General features: G+C 38.2%; 1 protein-coding gene across 1 annotated transcript in view; it reads left to right on the top strand.

The window, feature by feature from the left end:
* Positions 1 to 23,735, top strand: part of brinp1 (bone morphogenetic protein/retinoic acid inducible neural-specific 1) — a 117,180-nt gene that overhangs the window by 66,665 nt on the left and 26,780 nt on the right. The window contains exons 4-5 of the mRNA XM_085279742.1: positions 745 to 914; positions 15,467 to 15,572. Of these exons, the coding sequence (XP_085135868.1) occupies positions 745 to 914; positions 15,467 to 15,572 (276 nt within the window). The remainder of the gene's footprint in view (positions 1 to 744; positions 915 to 15,466; positions 15,573 to 23,735) is intronic.

Below are 23,735 nucleotides of genomic sequence, written 5' to 3'. Positions count from 1 at the left end.
TGTTTTCTGAAGTGTAAAGACGGACTTACTTTGTCATCTTTGATAATAATAGCATTTAAATTATGAAGTATGTAATCAGTATAGGATCAGTAATGTGATTGAACTGAATACAGTATTTTTGTAAAAATATATAACTGGGGGAGGATCTGGGATTTGTGCAGTCTTCTTGAGGTAGCTAAACTGGTTCCACTACTTACTTTTACCCTTTTCGTATTTTTCTTTTAAAATATTTGCATTCAATTATTTCAAATCAATTATTTGTGTGTTTGTATCATGCCTATTCTTTTCCCGTTCTGGGTTCTTTTCCAAGAAAAATTCGGATGTGATATATTTACCACAAGACCACAGGATGAAATTCCTGTGGTATTGTGGTAAAAATTCTATATCACTACACCTCTTGTGGAAATAATGCAATCCCAATAGGGGTAAATCTAAGGGCATTTTCCGGGAATGGTGCCAGCTGGGGATGAAGCAGCAAATATGTGACTGTTCTGGGAAACCTAAGGCATCTGGTTTCTCAAGCTAAAGCTCCTAGCATTGGTATTCATCTCTGACTTCTCTGTTATATTGAGTGCTCCACCGGCAACCAAGATAAGACTGAATATGACAACTTTCACATTCAATATATGTACAGCTCTTGCTTCGCTTTTGTAGTACACTGGATTAAAAAATAATGTCTTCATTGCCTTAAAAAGTTCTTAAAAAACATGCTTATATAATTCCATTTCTTTTTGCCACTTGCAGGGGAGGAGGCACTGACAATGTACCTGGCCAAAAACAAGCTGGACAGAAAGCTTGCCAATGCTACTCAGAATGTGGAAGCCCTTCATCAGTTGGCTTCGTCTTACTTCATTGACCGTGACGGTACAATGAGGAAGCTGCATGAGATCCAGATTTCCACCAATGCCATCAAGGTTAGCAGATTTTAAACATGCACATTCACATACAAATATTTTTGGTTCCTGATTTGTTGTGCATGAATTTATGCTTTTTCATAATACATGTATAGATGTATTGTGATATTCAGTGCAAAGGAAGTGCGTCAAATTGACAAGTGAATTTCATGTGTGCTCACTTAGACAGTCAGAGAAATACTTACTTTCTCTTCCTCTAGAGAGACATATGTTGCATAATACAAATAAATTAAAGTGAAAAGACAAAAACACAAACACAGTGCATTTCATGAATATACATTAGCCATTGTAAGGATGGTGGAAATAATCTGAATGTAATACAGGGTGTCTTAATTAGCATATTTTGCCAAAGTATAGAGGAGCAAGCACGACGATAGATAACCAGTGTTAATGATGGCACCACAGGCTGAAGACTGAAAGTAGATATACTATACACATACAGTAGTAAACACTTTGACTGGACAGACAAGTTTCCTATATGGATGCTTATGAGAAGTCAGGGTCAGATGATAATCTGCAACACATACACACATGATAATGTGCATTAGTGCACAGGAATGATTTTTTTACTGCTAAAGACAATATATTTGTTTTCATCAGTGTTCACCGAATAACTGAAACAACAGCAACAAAGGAAAAACAAACACACAACTGTATTTGTAGTGTGAGCCTGCTGCATGCAACTGCTTGCTCACTGTTTATTCAGACTGATTCACCCTTTCAGTGAGGAGAGGGGGCTAGGAGCAGCAGTTGTAAAAACATGTAGATGTGCCCTGAAATGACAGCTGTACAAATACGTATGTTCATTTAACAGAAATTGTAGATTGGGAAGGACCATATAAAATCATACCAATCTGAGAAAGAACTGAGGAAAGTTGTGTTTGTTTGGAAATAGAGCAGGAAGCTAACATGCCCTGAGGTAAAACTGTGTCTGCTGCAGTCAAATATTAACTACTCTGAGTGAGTTAGCTGGTGTTAATTTCAAGCCCAGCTGATCATAATTATTTAGACTTCTCTAGTTTTCCAGGCATTTGCAATCACACAATTCTTAGTGAAAAAAAAGCTTGCAGATGAGAAATTAGGCAGCGAATGCTACCTAATATATAAATAGGATGTTGTCTTGTAAATGTCATCAAAGATATAACTATACAAGGTCAGCTGGACAAATTTTGAATTTTCAGTTGTGAAGGCCTGTTTCAAAATGTGTGCCCGAATCTATCTATCTATCTATCTATATATATATATATATATATATATATATATATATATATATATATATATTTGACAAATTCTTTGACAGATTCTTTGCCTTAATCTGGGTAATGGCTAGAAATAGTGTTGAAATCCCCGTAACTCTAAAATTCCCACAGCAGTTGTGATGCACCTGTGCTTGCACACCTGCACTAAAATCTGCAGGATAACTCTCTTATACACCCACCAATGCTGCACCTTCCTATCTTCATTCAAGGAGCAGATCCTGAGCTTTTTGTTGTTGTGAGTGACAAGTGGATTAAGGGGGTTTGGCAGATGAGAGTCCAGGTAGCAGGAAGTCAAGCATGACAAAATTAAGCAGACCTGACAGTGGCTGCTGAGTCAGTTTCTCAGAAAAGGAAGGCAGGGCGTGTGGAGAAGAGAGACCATCCATATAACACACATACACAAAGACACACACACACTCACAAACACACACATCGAAAGCTGAGAGGGCTACATGTCTTCTGATCCAAACCGATGGACCAATAACGTATTTCAAGAGGAGAGGGTTTTTTTTTTAAACTTGAGAAAGGGGTGGGAATGGATTGGTGATGGGTAAGTTAAGGAGCTAATGTCACGCAAGAAGGGTTTCTTGTGCTTATCACGTACTGCATGAGGGTTAGTAATGAGTTGTCTTAGACACTAAATTGATGTTTTTTGCTTTTTAACAGGATAAAATAGCCACCTAATAGGTCTGTTCTATCAAGTGAAACAAACATGGCTGTGCACAGTCAGACTGGCAGTGAACTTGTAGCGTGGGTGGTGCAATCCAGCAGTTACATAAAAGAATGGAACACAAATCCATGCTTTTATTGGTTAAAACTATGGTTCCCAAGCTCTTTTTGCTAGACCCCCCTTTGTCTTACAAGAAAAATGTTCGCCCCCCTGAAACGCAGCTGTTTCGTCCACACGTAAACGGCGTTTCGAAACACCGAAACGGAGATTTTTTAAAACTCCTTTTTTTGCGTTTACGTGTGGACGAGGAATACAGAGTTCGTCACGCAACATCAAAGGTATGTGCTTTTTTTTCACGTCAGGCTGTGCGCCACGTTATTGTTTACATGAGATGAATTGCAGAATGGCAGATAGAGACAAAATACTGTTAATCTGACTATCTGCAGGTATTACATGCTTACATACACACGTAGTTACTGTCCCTCCATTTAGAAAGGCAGAGGCGTCACGATGTAATTATTTTATGTGTAGTTGTTTTTTTCCTGTGTAATAATATTCAACATTGCTATCAATACATTTTTCAAAAAATGCCTCTCTGTGCAAAATGAGTTCAAAAACATAAACAGCTGTGGGATACTGTTTGTCTGTGATTTGAACCGGGCAACAGATCGTGGCAGGATCAGCCTGATGTTATTTGGATCCCGCTGTAACTTTACAGTATAAAGAGCTAACATCTCCAAAATGTCAGGAGTAGTTAGTCATTATGAGAAGTGTTTGTGAACTAAAAATCAAGAATGTGGGATACTGTTTGTCCGTGATTTGAACAGCCCAGCGCTGCTCCCAACGAAGGGAAAACCAATTCTGCAGGGGAGACCTACCTCGGCACTTGTGCAGGTGACACCAAAGCGAAGATATGCTTCACCATATTTTCTAGTCTTTAGCTTAGAATAAAGTTGGTTTGGAAACATATTCAGCGATGTTTCATCTCCTGCTTTGCGTTTGTGTGGGCGCCCCATGCTAGCAGTGTCCAAGCATTTTTTTTCCCCCTTTTCATACCGCACCCCCTCTGCAATGGCTCTGCGCCCACCCCCCACCCCAATAGAAATATGTGGTGACTAGATTAGAGTCCTTGCCCTTTGCATGTAGTTTCCTATTTTATTATTATATTGATTTACTGGAACTATTTGGGCATCAGCCTTTCTGCAGTGGGTGTGTTACACCCAGCAAGTAAGAGTGCTTGGGGTGTGAGGGGGAGACTTTTTAAGAATATCAACTTCTTTCTTTTTTACTCCACAGAGTAGCAATTGGCTATAATTTGTACTTTTGTTTAGGAATATTATAACTGGAGAGTGTCTGGATAGCTTGTCTTAATGGCTAGGGCTGCCACAATTAGTCGACTAGTCACGATTACGTCGACGATTAAGGAATTTAATTTTCGGAGACGTCTGTTACCCACCAGCTTGATAGCTAGAGGGTTCAAGGCTCACTAGAGCCGGCGAGAACAGCCTATTCCCGGCACATCATTTTCAACCCCCCCGCGGTCTTTCGCTACTCAGGGTAAACATGATATATAAGTCACTCGGATAATTTAAAAATGTTATTGTTTGGCTTTTTTCAGTGTTTTATTTGTTCCTCAGTAAATTGGTTTGGCTGAGATTAAAGTTATAGTTTTTACACAGCTGAACAAACGTCAGACAGAAAACTGATTAAACAGAAGTGTGAAATGGTAGAGAATTTACTCTAGTGTCCTGTTATGTTTTACATTGAACGAACAGACGGCCGAGTTTATTAAACTCCACCGAGACAATCTGCAAATTTCATTAAAAGTTTAATAAACTATCATCTTGTCTTTATTTTTAGTTGGCACATACCTTAAACACTTAAAGCTGTAAACTAATGATAGTTATATAAGAGCAGATGCTGCTGGTGCAATAAGCTGTACGTTTTACATCCAATGGATGATGATCTGATTAGTCGACTAATCGCAAAAATAATCGGTGACTAGTCGACTATCAAAATAATCGTTCGTGGCAGCCCTATTAATGGCACATGATACCAGTATCATGTTTGAGAAGTAGCAGACTGTTTTCTGATGGACCCATGTAAAATCAGGAGCACTTTCTCTCACATGAAAGCTGTTTACTATATTCTATTGTATGCTATTATTTGCTTTTTAATGCACACACATTTGCACATCTTTTAAGAGTAAAGAGGTGCATACTTAATTGTATTGTTTTTAGGGAAATCTGTGTTAAAAACACCTAAAACAGTGGCTGAGCATGTGCTAAAAATGTAAAAATACATTCAGCATTATATACTGTATATTTTTTAGTAATACTAATAACATTGGTAATATATGTTAACCTTGTCTGATATTCAAAATGCAAAACATATTCAAAACAAAATGCATTTAGGATGAATCTGTATTTTCCTTTTACTTGACTAAAAATAAAGGCAGCCTAAATTGCAGTTCTCCAGTCACGTCGGCTGCAGACAGACAGTGATCAAAATGTGCAGTGGAAGCAAAGTCCATCAGAAGGCACGGATCTATAAACACAGAGAACAAGGGCTTTGCTCCTCCAATATTGATTTAGTATGGCTGTAAGTCCTGCTTTGGAGTGCAAACTTACAATCAGGATAAAAAACATGCATCAATACAGCAGAAATGTTTTCCACATTTCCCATCTGCAGGTAAGCAGGTTGAAAGTCAGTTCCGTTGAAATAGTTTGTAAAATGTTCAAAATCTGACCTCTGTGAGATTCAATATTTAATACATTTATTCACTATTAGTTCATTCAGCATCTGTCTAACACTCTTATTACCCTGAGGATTTATAGTAGCTTGAATACACACAGTCTCATGAAAACGTATTTTTTATTCTTACCTGGGTTATCTTTTTGTACTCTTTTTGTACCTTCAAACAAATATTGTTTTTTTAAAGCACTGTATATACTAAAAACATGTTTAAATGTATCAATTATTTTGAACTATGAATTCATGGATTTAATATTATACTTAAATTTCTAATGTGAAGGGGAAAATAAATAAGTAGCTTTGTATTGTATTTGTATTATGTGACATATTTCCACAGTGTATAAGTCTGGAACGATAGATGGCAAAACAACTGTATCCTTAAGACACAATTGAAATGATTATGAAAGCTACAGACAACTAATGTGTCTCTACTGAAAGAACTGTCCTCCACATTGGAGAATGAAGAATTTTCTTAAAATGAAAACCATGTTTCTGTCAATTGTCTGCCTAATCGAATAGCCAATTTAACAAAGAGGATGAGACAGACCCTCAGCCAGCAGTAGAACAGCTCCATCAACAGTGTTTATATGGATATTCGTTGTGACGGGCATTCATGAGAAAGATGCTGGTGCCCTGACTGCCCTGCTCAGAGAATCACCAGAGAAGTGCGACAGCTTCTAAAGTCTTGTATGTGTTTCTTACCGTGATATATTATTATATGAGTCAAATACAAATTTCCCTGTGAAGACAGCAAATGACCTTGAACATGGGTCTATTTTGTATATTTTAATTTAGTTTGATCAAGATGATAAAAAGTTGTTTTTCTTCTTCCCTACTTTTTCATTGCTGTTGTTTCTTTGTTTTTGTTTCACTCTCACTCACATTGTCTTTGATAGGATTCATATCAACAGGAAAGGTAACAAAAGTATTCTAGAAAATGTAATCACTTGCAAAAATCAGAATTACTACGAGAAATAAGACGCACACATTTTTAAAACACCGTACTCTTATACACTCTGAATACACTCTCTATTAAGTTATACAGGTATACACATTATACAGATATAGAATGCTGTCAGATACACTGATTCCATACCTAAATCCTCATATGATTTTAAGTAAGAAAGAAAAAGAAAATCAATGATCTGCAGCACCGTAAATCAGAATTTATGCTGTGTATGACTTTGGCAAGCAATACTTGATTAACTGTGTCATTATCAGACTACTAATGAGGCGGCAGAACAGCACGTGAACATCAGGACAGCCAGCAGGGTATATCACAATCAATCTTTGATGACATCAGACATCTGTGCAGGCACTAATGCAAAGCTTCCTCATTATAAACGTAGTTTTTTTCATCAATGAGAAATACAAACAGTTGTTTGATTGTTATTGGACTCCTACAGGTTGCACATGCTGTGCAAGTTACAATGGTTGGAATACTAAAACACATAGAACACTATTAATCTTTAATAAGAAAATTTCCCTAGGACCACTGATTGTATTGCTAAATAAAATTTGGTAATCAAAATCACTGATGGAAAAATGGTTACATTTGGCTAAAGTAGACATGGTCTAATGGTGAAATTTATCACAGGAAAAAAAAAAGCCCAACAGCATGGCACTGATTCTATATGTCTCTAAAACTCTACCGAATGGATGTTTCCATGACGTTTTTACTCATTTGGTCTTTTAGCTGGGTTTGGCTGAGGTTACCGCTGTTACATACATGTCAGCTCAAAATGTTCAATTAATTTGAGATCTAGTAACTGCAAATGTTTAGAAGATAGAGTAGGACAACTTGTTTGCCAGCCTAGCTGTAAAGGGGCATGGTTAGCGGCTTAGCTAAGTGCTGTCTTGCCAATTTATTTTGGCAGTTAGCCTGTTACTTGTGTCAGTTGTTTCAGAGGTTTTTGTATACATCCAGTCTTAGAGGAACATAGTCACTGAATTCTTACAGATGCCCACTCCACAATTGTGACATAGTGCAGTGAGTATGACATTTTAGAGCCTCTGCCACAAACCGGTCCTTTGAGTCCAATGCAGCTATTATGAGTTGGAGATGGATTATACTCCCTGAAGTGAAGATGTAGAAAAATATGTTGACTTGGATAGATGATTAAAGGGGACAAACCTACCACAGACTACAAGCTATAACATAGATAGCAAAGTGGCAATTTGTGAATGAAATGGTTATCAAGAGGGTGGGGAAATGCTCAACAAGATCGATTATTTTGTGCAAATAAAGAGAAACACACTCAAGAAGCAATGGAAACGGTATAAGATTGCTACTAAAAAGACCGCAGGGTGGTAGACATGATATCCCCCCCCCCCCACTCCTTCAGTGTGTACCCTAATGATTCTTCAAATCCCCCCCAAATTCTCAACAAGCTCAAAGCCAATTATCATTACAATACACAGCACTTTCTGGATCATTGCATGAACTTAAGGCACCTGGCAAGACAGCAGAAGACTACACAGGTAAAGACGAACAACTGCTCCTGGCACTGTGGTTAGCACCACCACACATTACTGGTTGAGTATTCACTGTAGTACATGCATGGGAAACCCTTTTGACGTGCTCCACAATGTAAATCTCTTTACTGCCAAGACACTGAAAGAACTGCAAGGCACATGCAAAAATTGAGTTTTGTTTTAGTGTTCCTTCACCTATAACCACCAAATCCCAAATGAGCGGCTATTGCCAGGCCCATCCCTCTCCTGGGGATGTATCAAAGAAGTATTTCATCAGGTGAGATTGCTGCCTGAAGATCGGCCTATATAGTGATTTCTTGGGTGTGAGAGACTCTACTACCTAGAGTGTGTGAGTTGATCCTCCTGTTTGGGAATATGTGTTCACCAGGTGGTGCCCTATATATACTCCATAGCTAATGGCTATGCATTATCACAACCATCAGGGAAATGATGACTGTTCTATCAAGCACTTCAAAGTAAACAACTAGCTTCTGTTTGCCAGAAAGGCCAAAGATGTCATCAACAAACAGAGGGGCTTATTAACTTATTAATGACTTGTTAGCTTTGACAGTGGACAAACTGTTAGCTGTGTCATTAGCCGTTTACCCAAGAAGATCATCAGCTAAACATACAGACATGTACCCCATACACCTGCCCTGGGACTGTGCTGGTCATCCCACATCCCACAGTTACGCTGTGCTATAAACTAAATTGCTTTCCTCCCTTTGCCCCCATTTCTCACAGGATTTACTATGAGGGTCAAGGTTCTTTTTCACCAAATCTTGGACAAAAAGCAGTAGTGGAATGACCTTTTAGACAATAACATGCTTACAGCAATGGAAATTTGCTAACATGACCTGCAACACTTGGATGACAAAAGACTGTCTTGCTGCTATGTGAGTGCAGCTCTTGACCGTGCAGCCAGTAAGTGGGAGATTTACATCTTCTGAAATATACCCTGGCATACAGGCGGTTGCATGGGATACCTGCTCACAGACAGGAAATAGGATACAGGTGATAACTCAGAAAAACATCCTATTAATTTGTAATAACCATTTCCTCTAAAGGGACAGCGAATCCAGTTCATGCCAGCCAAACCCCCAATGCATAAGTTGTTCACTACTAACCATTTCCCTCTATGTAAGGGTCGACACTGTTCTTTCTGGCAGTCATCTGATCATGCGCTGCACAGAGTTCATTCAGTTGTTCTTTTTCACACACGCATCATCTCCAACATCCAACCCTTGAAGCAATTCCCATAGATCTATTTGCAGATTTAATTTAGCCACTTTTCAAGTTGAAACTCTAGCCAGTCCAGCTGTGTTTGTGATTGAAACTCATGCCATCTGTGCCCCAACAATAAACCCTCTTTCAAAGTCTTTCGCTCTTGCATCTTCAGACAAGACCAGAATCCCTTTGGGCAGCTAAGCATTTCATCCATGACACAGCATCTATCCAAATGTTAACTGTTTAACTGTATCATACATTGAGCATGTATGGTTATTTAGGTTTATCGTTTAGTTTGTGATCCACTGGGATGTTTCAGTGCAAAGAGTTGTCTTCATAAAAAATGTAATGGCTATACGTAAGATTTAAGCTCATTCTTTAGATATTATATGGCATCTAAAATACTTTTGGTTAATGTAATTGTAATGCCCTGTGATCATTAATGAGACTTTATGATGAGTGTAAGTCAGCAATATAGTTTGAAAGTAAAGTCCAATTCTAATGAATTACTTTAAAAATGCTATTATATAAACATTTCTAGGCACTATGTAAGGGTTATTAGCAATTATATGATAAATATAATTGCTGCATATGTAGAATAATGCTACCTAAAAGCAGTGCAATGCTAAACTTATACATATGTTATTTCAACCAGTTACACTATTAAAACTTTGCTAAAAGCTGCCATTAATGGGTATAAACATTTTTTCAATCATATATCAATTCATTACTATCATTATTTTTAAGGTACTTATATGTATTTATATGACCTTCTTACAAAACGTTAGTGAGGTTTTTCCCCACTGTGCATAAAATCATACCTTGCTGATAGAAAAAAGATGACATATGGTTGTTTGTCTTTGTGTGGCTGAACTTCATTGCTGCAAGCTAGGACTCCAGTGGGGAGGGAGGGTCATTTAGGAATGAAAATAAGATACCCAATGGAGTGTTTTAATAGAAAGAAAATGTCAATTTTACGAATGAGTGTGTTCCCGTGGAAATGTGTGATTATGCAGCAAGACGTATGATGAGGAACTGGCTGTGTGAATGTGTGCTTGCATGCTATCTTGACTGTATGTGAGTCTGCATGTGACTGAGCGGCTGACTGTGTCGCGTACTCTATAGTCATTCATGCATGAAGTGTGCAAGTGTGCATTCCTACAGGGTGTGCTTACTGCATCCCTCACAAGGTCACCTATCCATACAGTTACTCTGGGCAGATTTACACCAGCAATCAATATGCACATTTCCTGATGATGCTGCAGTGCTGTGGGTGGTGGTAGTGTACCAGCAAGAGTCATATGATCCTTTTTCTCATCTCTCAGTCTAGTCTTGTGAGCCTTGTGTAGGGCAAGAGAAATTTAACATGTATACAATATGACCCAGATTTCTGTCGTCTGCAGAAGCCAAGTTCGGAGCAGTTTACATCTAATTTGCATTTGCCACAAGCAAGCATGACAGATTTTATATTCAGTGTTGCTTGAGTTACAACACTCGAGGGTGCCAAGTTTATAATTAGAAATGCCCTAAAGTTGATCTTTTTTTTTTCCGTATCACTTAAAACTAAAGAGTTACATTAATAATGTCTTTTACACTTGACACATTTAGATATTTAAATATTCATACAGAGAATTTTATAAATGTTCAAGGGAAATGTGCTACTACAGAAAAAAAAACGTGGTTGCTCCGTGCCTCCAGTGTGACTTAGAGGAACACTCTAGCCACACGAAAAATGATATGAAGTAGGCAGAAAAGTGTCCTGAGAGAGTTTTCACTACCAGGGTGAAGAATTACAGAGGAGCACGTCTCTTCTTTTCTATGTAGCCATAAATAGCAAGTCATTAAGAAAATGGCATGTGATGGGCAGATTAGGATGGTGCAGCAGAAGAGACGTGTAATGAAGACAGTTGAACCTTACAGTAATCTTCCCTGTCCCACTCACCCATCTTATTGCCTCATACATTGTTTTCCTTATCTCACATAGCTTCAAACCACCTTTTATTTCTCCTTGTTCTTTCTTGCAACGGAGACTAGAATAATGTGTGGTTTGGTTTCAGAGAAACATCCTTTTCAGTATAGCAGTATAGAAGTAAGATCATACTACTCCCATGACAACTTCAAGGAATTGTAGAAATAATGACAGCTTCCTATGCTGTGTAATTTTAATGAACCTGACAAAAAGTGATTTTATTGCACGCTGAAGCAGTCGATACACACTGAATCATATGTAGAGATAGGGAGATGTTTTAGGTGACAAATGACAAAGTTATCTAATACAAGGCATAAGGGGACGGTATTATGATACATCTGGAGAGATGTATTAATAAAAAGATAGGTATACACTGGCCTAAACTCATGGATGCATTTACCTTTTGATACATGTGTGCACAAACTATGAGCAAAGCTCACATAATAGCAGTTTTACAGCTACCTTTTCCGTGTTTTATCCCTAATAATTCACAGTGCTTTAGAGTCTATTTTGTATAATAATTTTATATGAGATTCTTTTTTTCCATTGCACAGTTTTCACGAAATGACCTTTACCTATGATTTTAACTGCCAAATGTTCCTCTTTGTATTAAAGAAATTCCAGTTGGCGCTTAATGAAAGGCAGGTACATTAGAAAGGTCAGCTATAGATGTGAAGTGAATGGGCCTGTGTGCTGGAAAGGCAGATACCCAATTAAAGCAAGTTAACTAGGCCAATTCAAATCAAATAAAGTGAGAAAGATGACGGACTATAAATACATAGCTTGAGATGTAAACGTGCAAATCAAAATTTTCAGATGTGCTTGAGGTCAAAATGTTTCATGGGGTAGCTACTTAGCCACTGATCATTACATATGCAACCGGTTCCCAAGAAACAAGCAACATGATTGAGTCTGAATGCACAGACACACTGTATGCAAACACACACGTTACCCACAAGTACCCACACATACTACATGCACCTGATGTACTGCAGCTGCATGGTATGTATATCATGAAGCTATATTTTGCATTTTGAAATACAGAGAACTTTGCACAGGAAAAACGTAGGTTTTTTTTTTTTTTTTTTTTAATATATGGGGCTCGGGGAATAATATATGTGCATTAAGTCACCAACAGAACCTGCAACTTTAGATCTCCTGTGCATTATCTCTTATTTACTTGGTTAGATGATTTTCTTGGTGACAGATGACAATTAGATGGTTGTTCCAGAACTATGGTTTCTGTCTGTGGACTGTTATACAGTCCGGGCCCAGTGGGATTCCACTGTTGTGTTCTGCTTAATAATCCAAATCCTCTAAGTCCCCCTTGGCCCACTTCAGTCCTTTGATTGCTCCTTGTATTTTTATTACGTTACACTCCATTTTCATAATCTGGTGCATAGCATTCTTATGGTGTGTGGTGGAGAAAATGAAAAGACAGAGCCTAACAAGTAATGCACTACGCTCTCCTAAGGTCATCCAGATTACAAGGGTCAGTCTCTAATCCTTAAAGCCGGGTGTGCTCTTAATTTGGAACCATAATTCTTGGAGCAAATAACTCCATAGAAAAATGGCTGTGAAGAAAAATGGCAAGAAGCAAGTGTTCATATATATGCACACAATTTGTGTGAGAGTAAAGATCTAAATATGCCTTAGCTTGCCCATGAAATCACCTATTTTGTCACATGGGAGATGTCCCGAAGTGACAGGGGACAGATATCCACCTTTGTTCAGTCACCCTGGGTCGTGCAATACAACCTTTTGAAGGAGGTCATTCATTTCACAATAAGAACAACAAAAAGGGAGGAAAAGAGCTGGGTCAGCAAAAATGTGAATGGCACAGTGTGACTGCGTCGTTCTGTTATCAGTTCAGATGCACACATTAGTCAAGTGCACCTCAGCACCTCAAAACTTCAAAACCTTTGCCATTCAATTCTTTATTTCTTTTAACCAAACTAATGAATTGTGGCTAAAAACTGCAAGGAGGTGATCATTATTACCTCATTAATAGTTTTTAAAAGTCATACATGCTAACCTTTGTTGAAAGGAAATTTCTTTGAATGTGATTCAAATTAAACTGGAATAAGCCCTTATATTATGAAGACAGTAAAATGTGAATTTCTAATCTGGAAAGCAGGAGTTCAGTTACTTACAGTGCTGTAAACAGCAGGTACTGTATGCGTTTTAATTTAAAATAGTAAAGCTTCAGTGGATCAACCACTTTTTCCCATTTGTATCTTAAAGGAAAAGACCAGTAAAACATTTGGTGGTAGCAATACCAGAATGCTAGCGTGACATTTTTAAATAGTATTTCCAATCTCTGTATGTTTCTGTCACACTCCATTCATTTAATTTCAGTCATTAAAATGTTGTATATTTTTAACAAATAATATGCAACAATGGCATACCGTAATCTACAGATAAAGAATGTCAGCGTTATCGTCAAATATGAAGAACAAACAAAACAAAAACAAAAAAGCTATTGCATCTCTAGCATGTGCCCTAATATAGCAAGATTTATTCAAGAGCATATTGATTGAATATGAAGATTATATAGTTCTACTCCAGTCTGTCCCTGTCTGTCTTCTGATTTTGCCGCCTGATGCCAGGGGTAGATTTACATCTGTCTAATTTCGTGCTTGTCAGCCCACCATCTGGTATGGTATCAAAATTAAAGACAGGAAAAAATGATATCACACTGTCAATCACACACACACACACACAAATGTGCAATATAAGTTACTGAAGCTGTCTGTGGTGAAAATTCATCTCACAACAGATATGAATGTGATGGTTCTGCGTCTTGACCCAGTGTTTTGAATCTTGTTTAATCATTATTGTGTGAGTGTCTTATGTTTCCTCGTTTAGTTTTCTTGCACTTATGATTGCACTTTTCTCTGTGGTTTTGGTTTAGTTCCCTTTAGTGTTTCCCTTCCCCTGTGTTTTGTCCTCAGTGTGTCCTGTAGATGTCAGTCTTGTTGTCATGCCATGTCATCTCGTAGCCTTTGTCTCTGTGTTCTGTCTTCAACGTTCCCTCAGCCTCCCCAGCCTGTCTAAAGCCCTCTGTGGATACAAAAGCTCACCTTGTTTTTCACACATTTTAATGAGTTCAGTTTTAAATCATTTTTGTTTGCAATATATAATCTTGTAAGGGCACAAAACTTTTTAAATTGGCATAATCTCAAACCAAATCTAAAAATGAAGCATTGATACAATATGTAAAATATTCTAAGAAGTTGCATTTCAATCCAAACCGTGATATATTCTCAATCCAAATATTTTTCACTGTTCAAAGGCAGGTTTGTCTGCGCCTCCTCTACCCCACATAGCTCCTAACAAATATTATTGCACTATTTAAAACTGGAAACAGTCTTTTATGTCAGGAATTTCAGGGATCTTTTTGCTTAAATGGGTAGTTTCAGAAGCCCTTCCATCATATCAGATGTTGGAATGTGTAAAAATGACTAATTTGAGGACTTGCAACATGTGGATCATTGTTTGCAAATTTTGTTGCTTTGTTTAAATTTCTTTATATTTATTGATTCATTTGTTATGCCTCTGAGATAAAAAGATTCTTTCAAAATCCTTGACACAGGTTTGACTAAGCCAGGCTAGATTTCTGATTTCAATACTTTCTGTTATGCTTACATTGTTTTATTTTTGTTCCGTTCTCTATTTTTTTGTCATAGATAAAGATCTTTATTGTTTTGTTGTTTGGAACAGAACAATCCCATAGTTCAAAAATATTCCTCCTGCAAAACAGCTTAATTTCCCCCCCCCCCCCCCCCCCACCCCACCCCCAAAAGATCGCATCCTTGTGGCAAGATGAACATCAGCCTTGTGGAAAAATAACCAAGTCAGTTAGTTCTCAATACATTATTTGCCTGTTGGTGTAATAACAATAGTGTGAATGCTGTACAGTCTGTACATATGAGAGTCTAAGTAGCTCAAACATAATAATACACCTAAACATTGTTAAAGGGTGGTTTGTTGTGTGATGGCTTCTTTTAAATGAGGAATACTTCATCGAGCAGAGTACAGTGAAAGCACAATAGATGAAACAAAGATATGTAGTCGTGTAATAGTGTAGTAATACTTGAACACAACGGGCACGCAGACGTTTGTATGCCCGCACGCACACAAGTACAGAAAGTGAATCTGATATGTGTTTTTCATTTGAGTCCTAATTCTCTTGCAGGTGACAGAGACACGGACGGGCCCGCTGGGATGCAGTAGCTATGACAATCTGGACTCAGTTAGCTCAATCCTTCTGCAGAGCCCTGAGAGCAAGCTTCATCTACAAGGTAAACACTGCCCACATTCATCCCCAGAATGCTGGCTGTCACAAAACTCTCGCTTGACCTCTAAAATGAAATGACATCTATACACTTAGATGAAATAGTCTGAGGTGGACTAAAGAAATGGCTTGTGGTTTCTGAAGAATTGAAAGTCAATGCATTTTTTAATTGGCACTGGGATGGGGATAGAATTGCTCCCCATTCCCATCTGGGGATTTCAGCACAATGTTCTGGTTATAGATGTGCGCTTGTGTTCTAATGTGATTGTGTCTTAAGTCTTTCTAAGCTTTGATCAAAGACAGGTCTCCAAAACAGTTGTTTGAACAGTGCAAACTAATCAGTCATGAGAGTACAAAGTAGCACTTTCTGTGTAGCTGCAATGTGTAAAGGGACAAATGAAACAAGGTGTTTAGACAGTGTTTTTATGTTTGACAGTGCTAGAGCCATATAATGGTTTATAGGAACAAGCTCGCTATTTATACAGGAGTTTCTTTCATTAGGATTTGTCAGTATTTGAAAATGAATCTACTTTGCTCATGGATCATACGTTGGTCAGTGCACACAGCAAATTTACCTATGAATGGTGATGTTCTTTTAAATTAAAATAGGTCTGTCTTTCTAACAGAAGTAACAATTAGCTTAAGAGAGGAATTACATGCAGTGTCAGTCACCCAGGGGACAACGAATGATGAAAGACTCTGTAACTGTGGTCAAGTGTTTGAGAAGTGTGATTGCTTCTTTGATTTATTTCAGTTTATGCAGGTTATTAGAACTAGTTTGAAAATCACATAGGCCTATTTTTAATCCACACATCTCCATCTCCCTCTCAGAAGGGATCATTATTCCTTCTCCAAAGTCAGAAAACTAAGTGGTTTGTCAAAGAAACACTTTTAAGTCCTTGGCTGCCACTTACTCAAAGCACTCTATAGGTTTTGGGAAAAGCTTTATTGTCATGCACCAAATGTATTAGCCTTGTGCTTTGAAGAGTGCTTTGTCACAGAATTGATAGATGACAGGCCCGGAAAAGATTCTTTCTTTTGGTTTGATAATAACTCCACTAGAAAGCGAATGCTTTTATGATTGGTTACAGGCTTAGCAATTTTTATTAAACTAAATTATATTGGTGTGTGTGTGTGCGTATGTGTGTGTAGTGTGTATGCTTATGTGTACCAGAGAGCGGTGGTGGAGGCGGGGGTGTTAAGAGTTTGTCTGAAAATGTGTTCTTTGGAGAGCAATCATTGTTTCTGCTTTTAATTAGAGGACAGCTGATGGTGTAACTTCTTCAATAACTGTGGTGCTCTTCAAAGTGATGGCACTTCACTCAGCCCATGAAGAGGGATGTGGCCAGTAGAGAGCTTTTAAGGTCTATGCTGATCAAATATGTTAATAATGAGACCCAACCATTTAATACAACTTATAGTTGTCAAGAAAATGGTTCAGTTTAGATGACTTTATTTTTTTTAGTTTAGTTGTAGTTTATTTATTTTTTTGTCTCTTATTAAACAATATATTTTTCTCAGATTAGAGTAGCCATCTATTTTTGTAAAGAACATTTGTTTGCAGTCTAAGAGTCGGTATGGCTTCACTTTACATGCCTACATGCCGTTTTCCGTCATTAACAACATAAACACAAACATCGAGGTAGTCTTTATCTTGATCTGTGAGGCACTGCTGCAAAAAAGTTGGACTCTTTGCCATCCTAATTCAGAAAAAGTTTGGACTTGGAGGAAAATACAAATAAATGCAGCATGCAATGATTTGCATTTAAAGATTGTGGAACAATTTCAGAATAATGTTCTCCGGTGTAAAATTGCAAAGACTTTCATCATCTATAGTCCATAATATAAAAAGATGCTGAGAATATGTAGAAATTCAGCAAGAGTTTTGCCTTTCTGAGAGATGAAGTGGAAAATTAGTGTTGGGTGTCTGTGGTCTGCAGTCTCTCAAGCAGCATGACATTTAAAACATGTATGATTCTGTCATGGAAATCACTGCATGGGCTTAGAAAACACTATCAGGAATCACTCTCTCTGAGCAGAGTTCGCTGTGCCATCCATAAATGCAGGTTAAAGCTCTCTCATGCAAAGAAGATGCCGTATGTCCAGTAACACCATTGTCTTCTACAATACAGGGTGGGCCATTTATATGGATACACCATAATAAAATGGGAATGGTTGGTGATATTAAAGTCCTGTTTGTGGTACATTAGTATATGTGAGGGGGCAAACTCCTGAAGATGGGTGGTGACCATCTTGGATACAACTTTAGTTTTTTCAATTGGAAAAGGGCCATGTGACACATCAAACTTACCGGTAATGTCACAAGAAAAACAATGGTGTGCTTGGTTTCAATGTAACTTTATTCTTTCATGGGTTATTTACAAGTTTCTGACCATAAATAAAAATAAAATGTGTTCAATGTGCTGCCCATTGCGTTGGATTGTCAATGCAACCCTCTTCTCCCACTCTTCACACACTGATAGCAACACCGCAGGAGAAATGCCAGCACAGGCATCCAGTATCTGTAGTTTCAGGTGCTGCACATCTCGTATCTTCACACCATAGACAATTGCCTTCAGATGACCCCAAAGATAAAAGTCTAAGGGGGTCAGATCGGGAGACCTTGGGGGCCATTCAACTGGCCCATGACGACCAATCCACGTTCCAGGAAACTGTTCATCTAGAAATGCTCGGACCTGGCACCCATAATGTGGTGGTGCACCATCTTGCTGGAAAAACTCAGGGAACGTGCCGGCTTCAGTGCATAAAGACGGAAACACATCATCATTTAGCAATTTCAAATATCCAGTGGCCTTGAGGTTTCCATTGATGAAGAATGGACCCACTATCGTTGTACCCCATATACCACACCAAACCATCACTTTTGTTGTTCCAACAGTCTTGGAGGATCCATCCAATGTGGGTTAGTGTCAGACCAATAGCGGTGGTTTTGTTTGTTAACTTCACCATTCACATAAAAGTTTGCCTCATCACTGAACAAAATCTTCTGAGTGAACTGGGGGTCCTGTTCCAATTTTTGTTTTGCCCATTCTACAAATTCTGTGCACCGATCTGGGTCATCCTCGTTGAGATGCTGCAGTAGCTGGAGTTTGTAAGGGTGCCATTTGTGAGTAGCTAATATCCGCCGAAGGGATGTTCGACTAATGCCACTCTCCAGTGATATGTGGCGAGTGCTACACTGTGGGCTCTGGCTGAATGAAGCTAGGACAGCCACTGATGTTTCTTCATTAGTGACAGTTTTCTTGTGTCCACATTTTGGCAAATCCAACACTGAACCAGTTTCACGAAACTTAGCAAGCAGTTTGCTAACTGTAGCATGGGAGATGGGTGGTCTCGTAGGGTGTCTTGAAATCTGCTGCAATGACCCGGTTACTGCGTTCACCAGATATCAACACAATTTCGATCCGCTCCTCACGTGTTAACCTCTTCGACATGTCAATGTGAACAAAGAGAAACTTGTAAATAACTCATGAAAGAATAAAGTTACGCTGAAACCAAGCACACCATTGTTTTTCTTGTGACATTAGGCAAGGCAAGGCAAATTTATTTGTATAGCACAATTCAACAACAAGGTGATTCAAAGTGCTTCACAGAGACATTAGAAACAAAAACAAATAAAAAGCATGATTTAAAATTGATTAAAACAAGCAAACAAACTAACTAACTAAACACACACATTTCACACCTGTTCGCGCGATCTGAACCCTTATCGTAAGGGGAGCTACCAGTCCTTCTGTGGACGAGCTACTTTCTATTTTAAATTCCCTGAATTTAAAATACTCTCTAGACCCAGTCTAGACCCAGTTGGGGAGCTACCCAGAGCTCTAATCCCACACCTGTTCGCGCGATCTGAACCCTTATCGTAAGGGGAGCTACCAGTCCTTCTGTGGACGAGCTACTTTCTATTTTAAATTCCCTGAATTTAAAATACTCTCTAGACCCAGTCTAGACCCAGCTGGGGAGCTACCCAGAGCTCTAAACCCACTTAACAAACAAACAAACAAACAAACAAAAACAGTATATAAAATCAAAACAGATAAAATCAGAACAGTAGATAAAATCAGTAGTTAATGTAAGTTTTGAAATTTAAGCTTAACAAACAAACAAAACAGTATATAAAATCAAAACAGATAAAATCAGAAATAGATAAGATCAGTAGTTAGTGTACGTTTTGAAATTTAAGCTTAAAAGTGTGGATTTGGTGCTTTATTCAAATGCAGCTGAGAATAGGTGAGTCTTCAACCTGGATTTAAATAAACTGAGTGTTTCAGCTGATCTGAGGCTTTCTGGGAGTTTGTTCCAGATATAAGGAGCATAAAAGCTGAATGCAGCTTCTCCGTGTCTGGTTCTGACTCTGGGAACTGATAAAAGACCGGATCCAGATGACCTGAGGGATCTGGATGGTTCATACTGGGTCAGGAGGTCACTGATGTATTTTGGTCCTAAACCATTCAGAGCTTTATAGGCCAGCATCAGAACTTTAAAGTCTATCCTCTGACGGACAGGCAGCCAGTGTAAGGACCTCAGAGCTGGACTGATGTGGTCCACTTTTTTGGTCTTAGTGAGGACTCGAGCAGCAGAGTTCTGAATGAGCTGTAGTTGTCTGACTGATTTTTTAGGTAGACCTGTAAAGATGCTGTTACAGTAATCAAGCCTACTAAAGATGAATGCATGGACTAGTTTTTCCAGGTCCTGTTGAGACATTAGATCTTTTATCCTTGAAATATTCTTGAGGTGATAGTAAGCTGACTTTGTTATTGTCTTAATGTGTTTTTCTAAGTTTAGGTCTGCATCCATCACTACACCCAAATTTCTCGCCATTACCAATAAGTTTGATGTGTCACATGGTCCTCTTCCTATTGAAAAAACTAAAGTTGTATCCAAGATGGCTGACTTCTAAATGGCCACCATGGTCACCACCCATCTTGAGGAGTTTGCCCCCTCACATATACTAATGTGCCACAAACAAGACTTTAATAACACCAACCATTCCCATTTTATTATGGTGTATCCATATAAATGGCCCACCCAAAGGGTGCTGAAAGGCGTATGCAGGTTGTGAAGTAGCACTTCCTTCCGTCCAGACAATGTCTTATATAGGGAAGGTCTTGCATAGTTCAGCATGCTAAATGCATGGTGCAGCTGTTACACCACTGTGGCTTTGTCCAGGTGCTGAACTGATCTGCCCGCAGTCTTCTGATGTCATTGCACAGTGGCCTTTGCTGTGCAATGACATCAATGATGTATGCACAGTGACTGTATGTTTAATAACTTGTACACGCAGGGGTAGCACAGTTAATGTGGGGAAAATTATGGATTTATAAAGTAATTTTACAGTGGAAATAAAGTGTAGGGATTAAAACAATCAATCCATAATTGTAATACAACTCATGCATGATTCTAAATAAAAATAATATTATTTTTTCAATTATAAAAGAAGTCAATAAGCAAAAAATGTATAGCTAGAAATAGACAATACCAGGAGTGTTGCTCTGTAGCTGATTAATAGTTGAGCAAATAAATGGCTGAACATATTTTTGTGACTAATATATGGCTGCTAGGGTATACTACTTATTGTTCGGCTATTTAGGTTATTTCACATTGCTGCTAGTACGAGGATTGTATTATGTCATTTAAATGTTTGTCACATGATGGTCAGATTAAAAACAAAACAAAAACCACGCCAGTGTGTTGCTTTAAAACTCAAACAGTTTAGGTTATATTAATATAAAGGGAAGTCTTTATGGACATCTCTCTTTGGTGGAGGGTTCATCAAAAAAAAGAAGAAAGGTCTTGGTGTAAATTACCAAAATCATTATCATGACCAAAAGAGTATTTGTGAAGGAGAGTAGGCACTTAGAACTGGCTTTGGTCTCAACTGCAGGTGGGAAGTGATGAATCTAGTTTCAAGTACCACACGGTGGGGAGAACACTGGTTTTCAAGAGACGAGCTGAGTGAGTAGCCGTGATTTAGCCTGTCTCGGACCAACTCTTAATAAATGAAGGGGTAATGAATGTGTAAATGATCCTGGATTCTCCTAATCCCACCACCCACATCAAGCAAACAACATATTCAGCAGAAAAAAAACGACAATGCATATAAAATCCAGGAGTCCCATGGGTTCAGTGGGATAATTGCTTTCATTGTTCTGCTGTTCCTTCAGCTAAACCGATACCGATGACATTTAGATAAGTGGAAGTGACATACATAATCAGAACACACGAAATATAAATTGTCATCTCAGCAGCATGTTTTTCTTGTTTCTCCACTGTGAGGGAGGACTGTAAGTGTCATGGTGGCTCCAAAAGCATTTTTTTCCTCTTTAGACAAACACAGTTCAATTCTCTGCAAGATTTACTGTGTCCCTAGACTGGCCTTTACATTGAGTGGCCCAAAAAATAACAGCTTTGACAGCATTGTCCTCTTTTTACAATACACCATAAATGAACTTCTCAGACTGTCCCTTGAGGAAGATGACATTGGCTGGGTCCAGTGCTACTCTAATAAGCACTAGCAGCTCTCAGCACATCTAATGAACGCCCACCATGTGTCTCATTTACAAATGCCTATTGACCTTTTACCAGACAATTAGCTAAAATGCTAACTTTTGGCATTTAAACTGTGGGGAGGAGTCACAACTGGCCAATGTGGAAGATCACAGATCACTGCCTGCTATCTAATATGAAAATACACATCACCATGCAACATCTACGTACTTGATTCATTTATCAGCGGGAAGTGTGAGCACCTCTATAAAAGCAGACATTTTGACAGTTTGCTGGCCTGAACCATTCAGGTGTGTGTTAACACAATATTCATCCCAGGAGTGAACATCCCAGCAAATTCACCCCAAGGTCAGACCCTGCAATCCTCAGAGAAATTGCAAAAAACCTAAGAGCTGCTTCTCAGACTCTACAGGCCTCAGTTAGCATGTTAAATTTAAAAGTTCATAACAGTACAGTTAGAAAAAGACTGAAAGAGCATAGTTGTTAGTTTGAGATGCCAGGAGAAAATCTCTTCTCTCTAAAAATAAAAAAAGAGAGAGACTCAGCCTGAATCTTTTTGCATCCTGATGAAGTCTGGATGGTAAGAAAGATAACATACGCAAAGTGGTTCATTTCCATTATTCAAGTTTTTATGATTTTTCCATGTAGCTTCTCCTGTTTACATATATTTTCTGTACTATCTGCACTAGAAGTGCATGGGGAAAGTGCTTTTGAAGGAGCTGGCTACAGAAAGCAATTCTGAACGACACTTTTAGATGGTACACCTCCAGAATTCCTGTTTGCGTTCTGTTTAATATGTAAGTGATGAAACTGTAGTCATTTGTGATGATCCAAAATAAGACTTTTCAAGTACATTTTGTTCTCAGTTTTGTGGTTTTTTGTGTTATTATTCTATTTGTGTTCATTTGTCTTAACTCACCTTTTTCTCAGTTTCTCCACTCTGTGTTTTTTACCATTGTTTTTCATGCTATTTTTTAATTTAACTCTTCAGCAATCCAAATCATATTCCATATTGTGTACACTGGGCATTTATGTGTGAAGCTTATGCCACGTCTTCTTCATTTTATGTGAATGAATAGACGGAAATGAAAAAAGGGTAATCTAGACCAGCCATTTTAATTGCTTATGAATTAAATAAAAGGATCATATTAATATGCAGGGTCACATGAGTTACAACACAGATGCATTAATAGAAAACCCACTCTATTTCATTCTTCTATTTAAACTTTTAATCATGACTTTTTTCTGGTTTTACTATTGTATTTTTTTAAATCCAGACCTCTGTACTTTATCAGGTTACAGGCATACATGCCATATGCACAAATAACCAATCACAAACCTGTGATCTGTTTTTTTTTTTCCAGTTTTTTTTTAGTAATTTTATTCGGTAGGATTAGGTCCAGAACCTGTCACAGGCTGGGTCTCCGACCCAGCACTTTGAGTTTTCTTTGTATTGTTCTTATTTTTTGAGATGTTGTTAGTTTTGTGTTATTTCCTATTTGCCTTTAGTTTAGGCAGTTATTGTTCCTGGGTTTTCTATGTTTGAGTTCTTGCATTATTCATCACGTATTTGGTATGTTAAGTTTGTATTGTCATGTCTAGTTTTAGTGTTTCCTGTTTTATTCTGACAGTGTCATGTGTT

This window comes from Mchenga conophoros, linkage group LG7, assembly GCF_057382185.1.
Source record: "Mchenga conophoros isolate Kocher_MC1m ecotype Shallow Benthic linkage group LG7, M_conophoros_male_GT1.1, whole genome shotgun sequence".
Classification (NCBI taxonomy): domain Eukaryota; kingdom Metazoa; phylum Chordata; class Actinopteri; order Cichliformes; family Cichlidae; genus Mchenga; species Mchenga conophoros.
The sequence above is the reverse complement of the archived record's forward strand: the minus strand, read 5'-3'. Positions and strand labels throughout refer to the sequence as shown.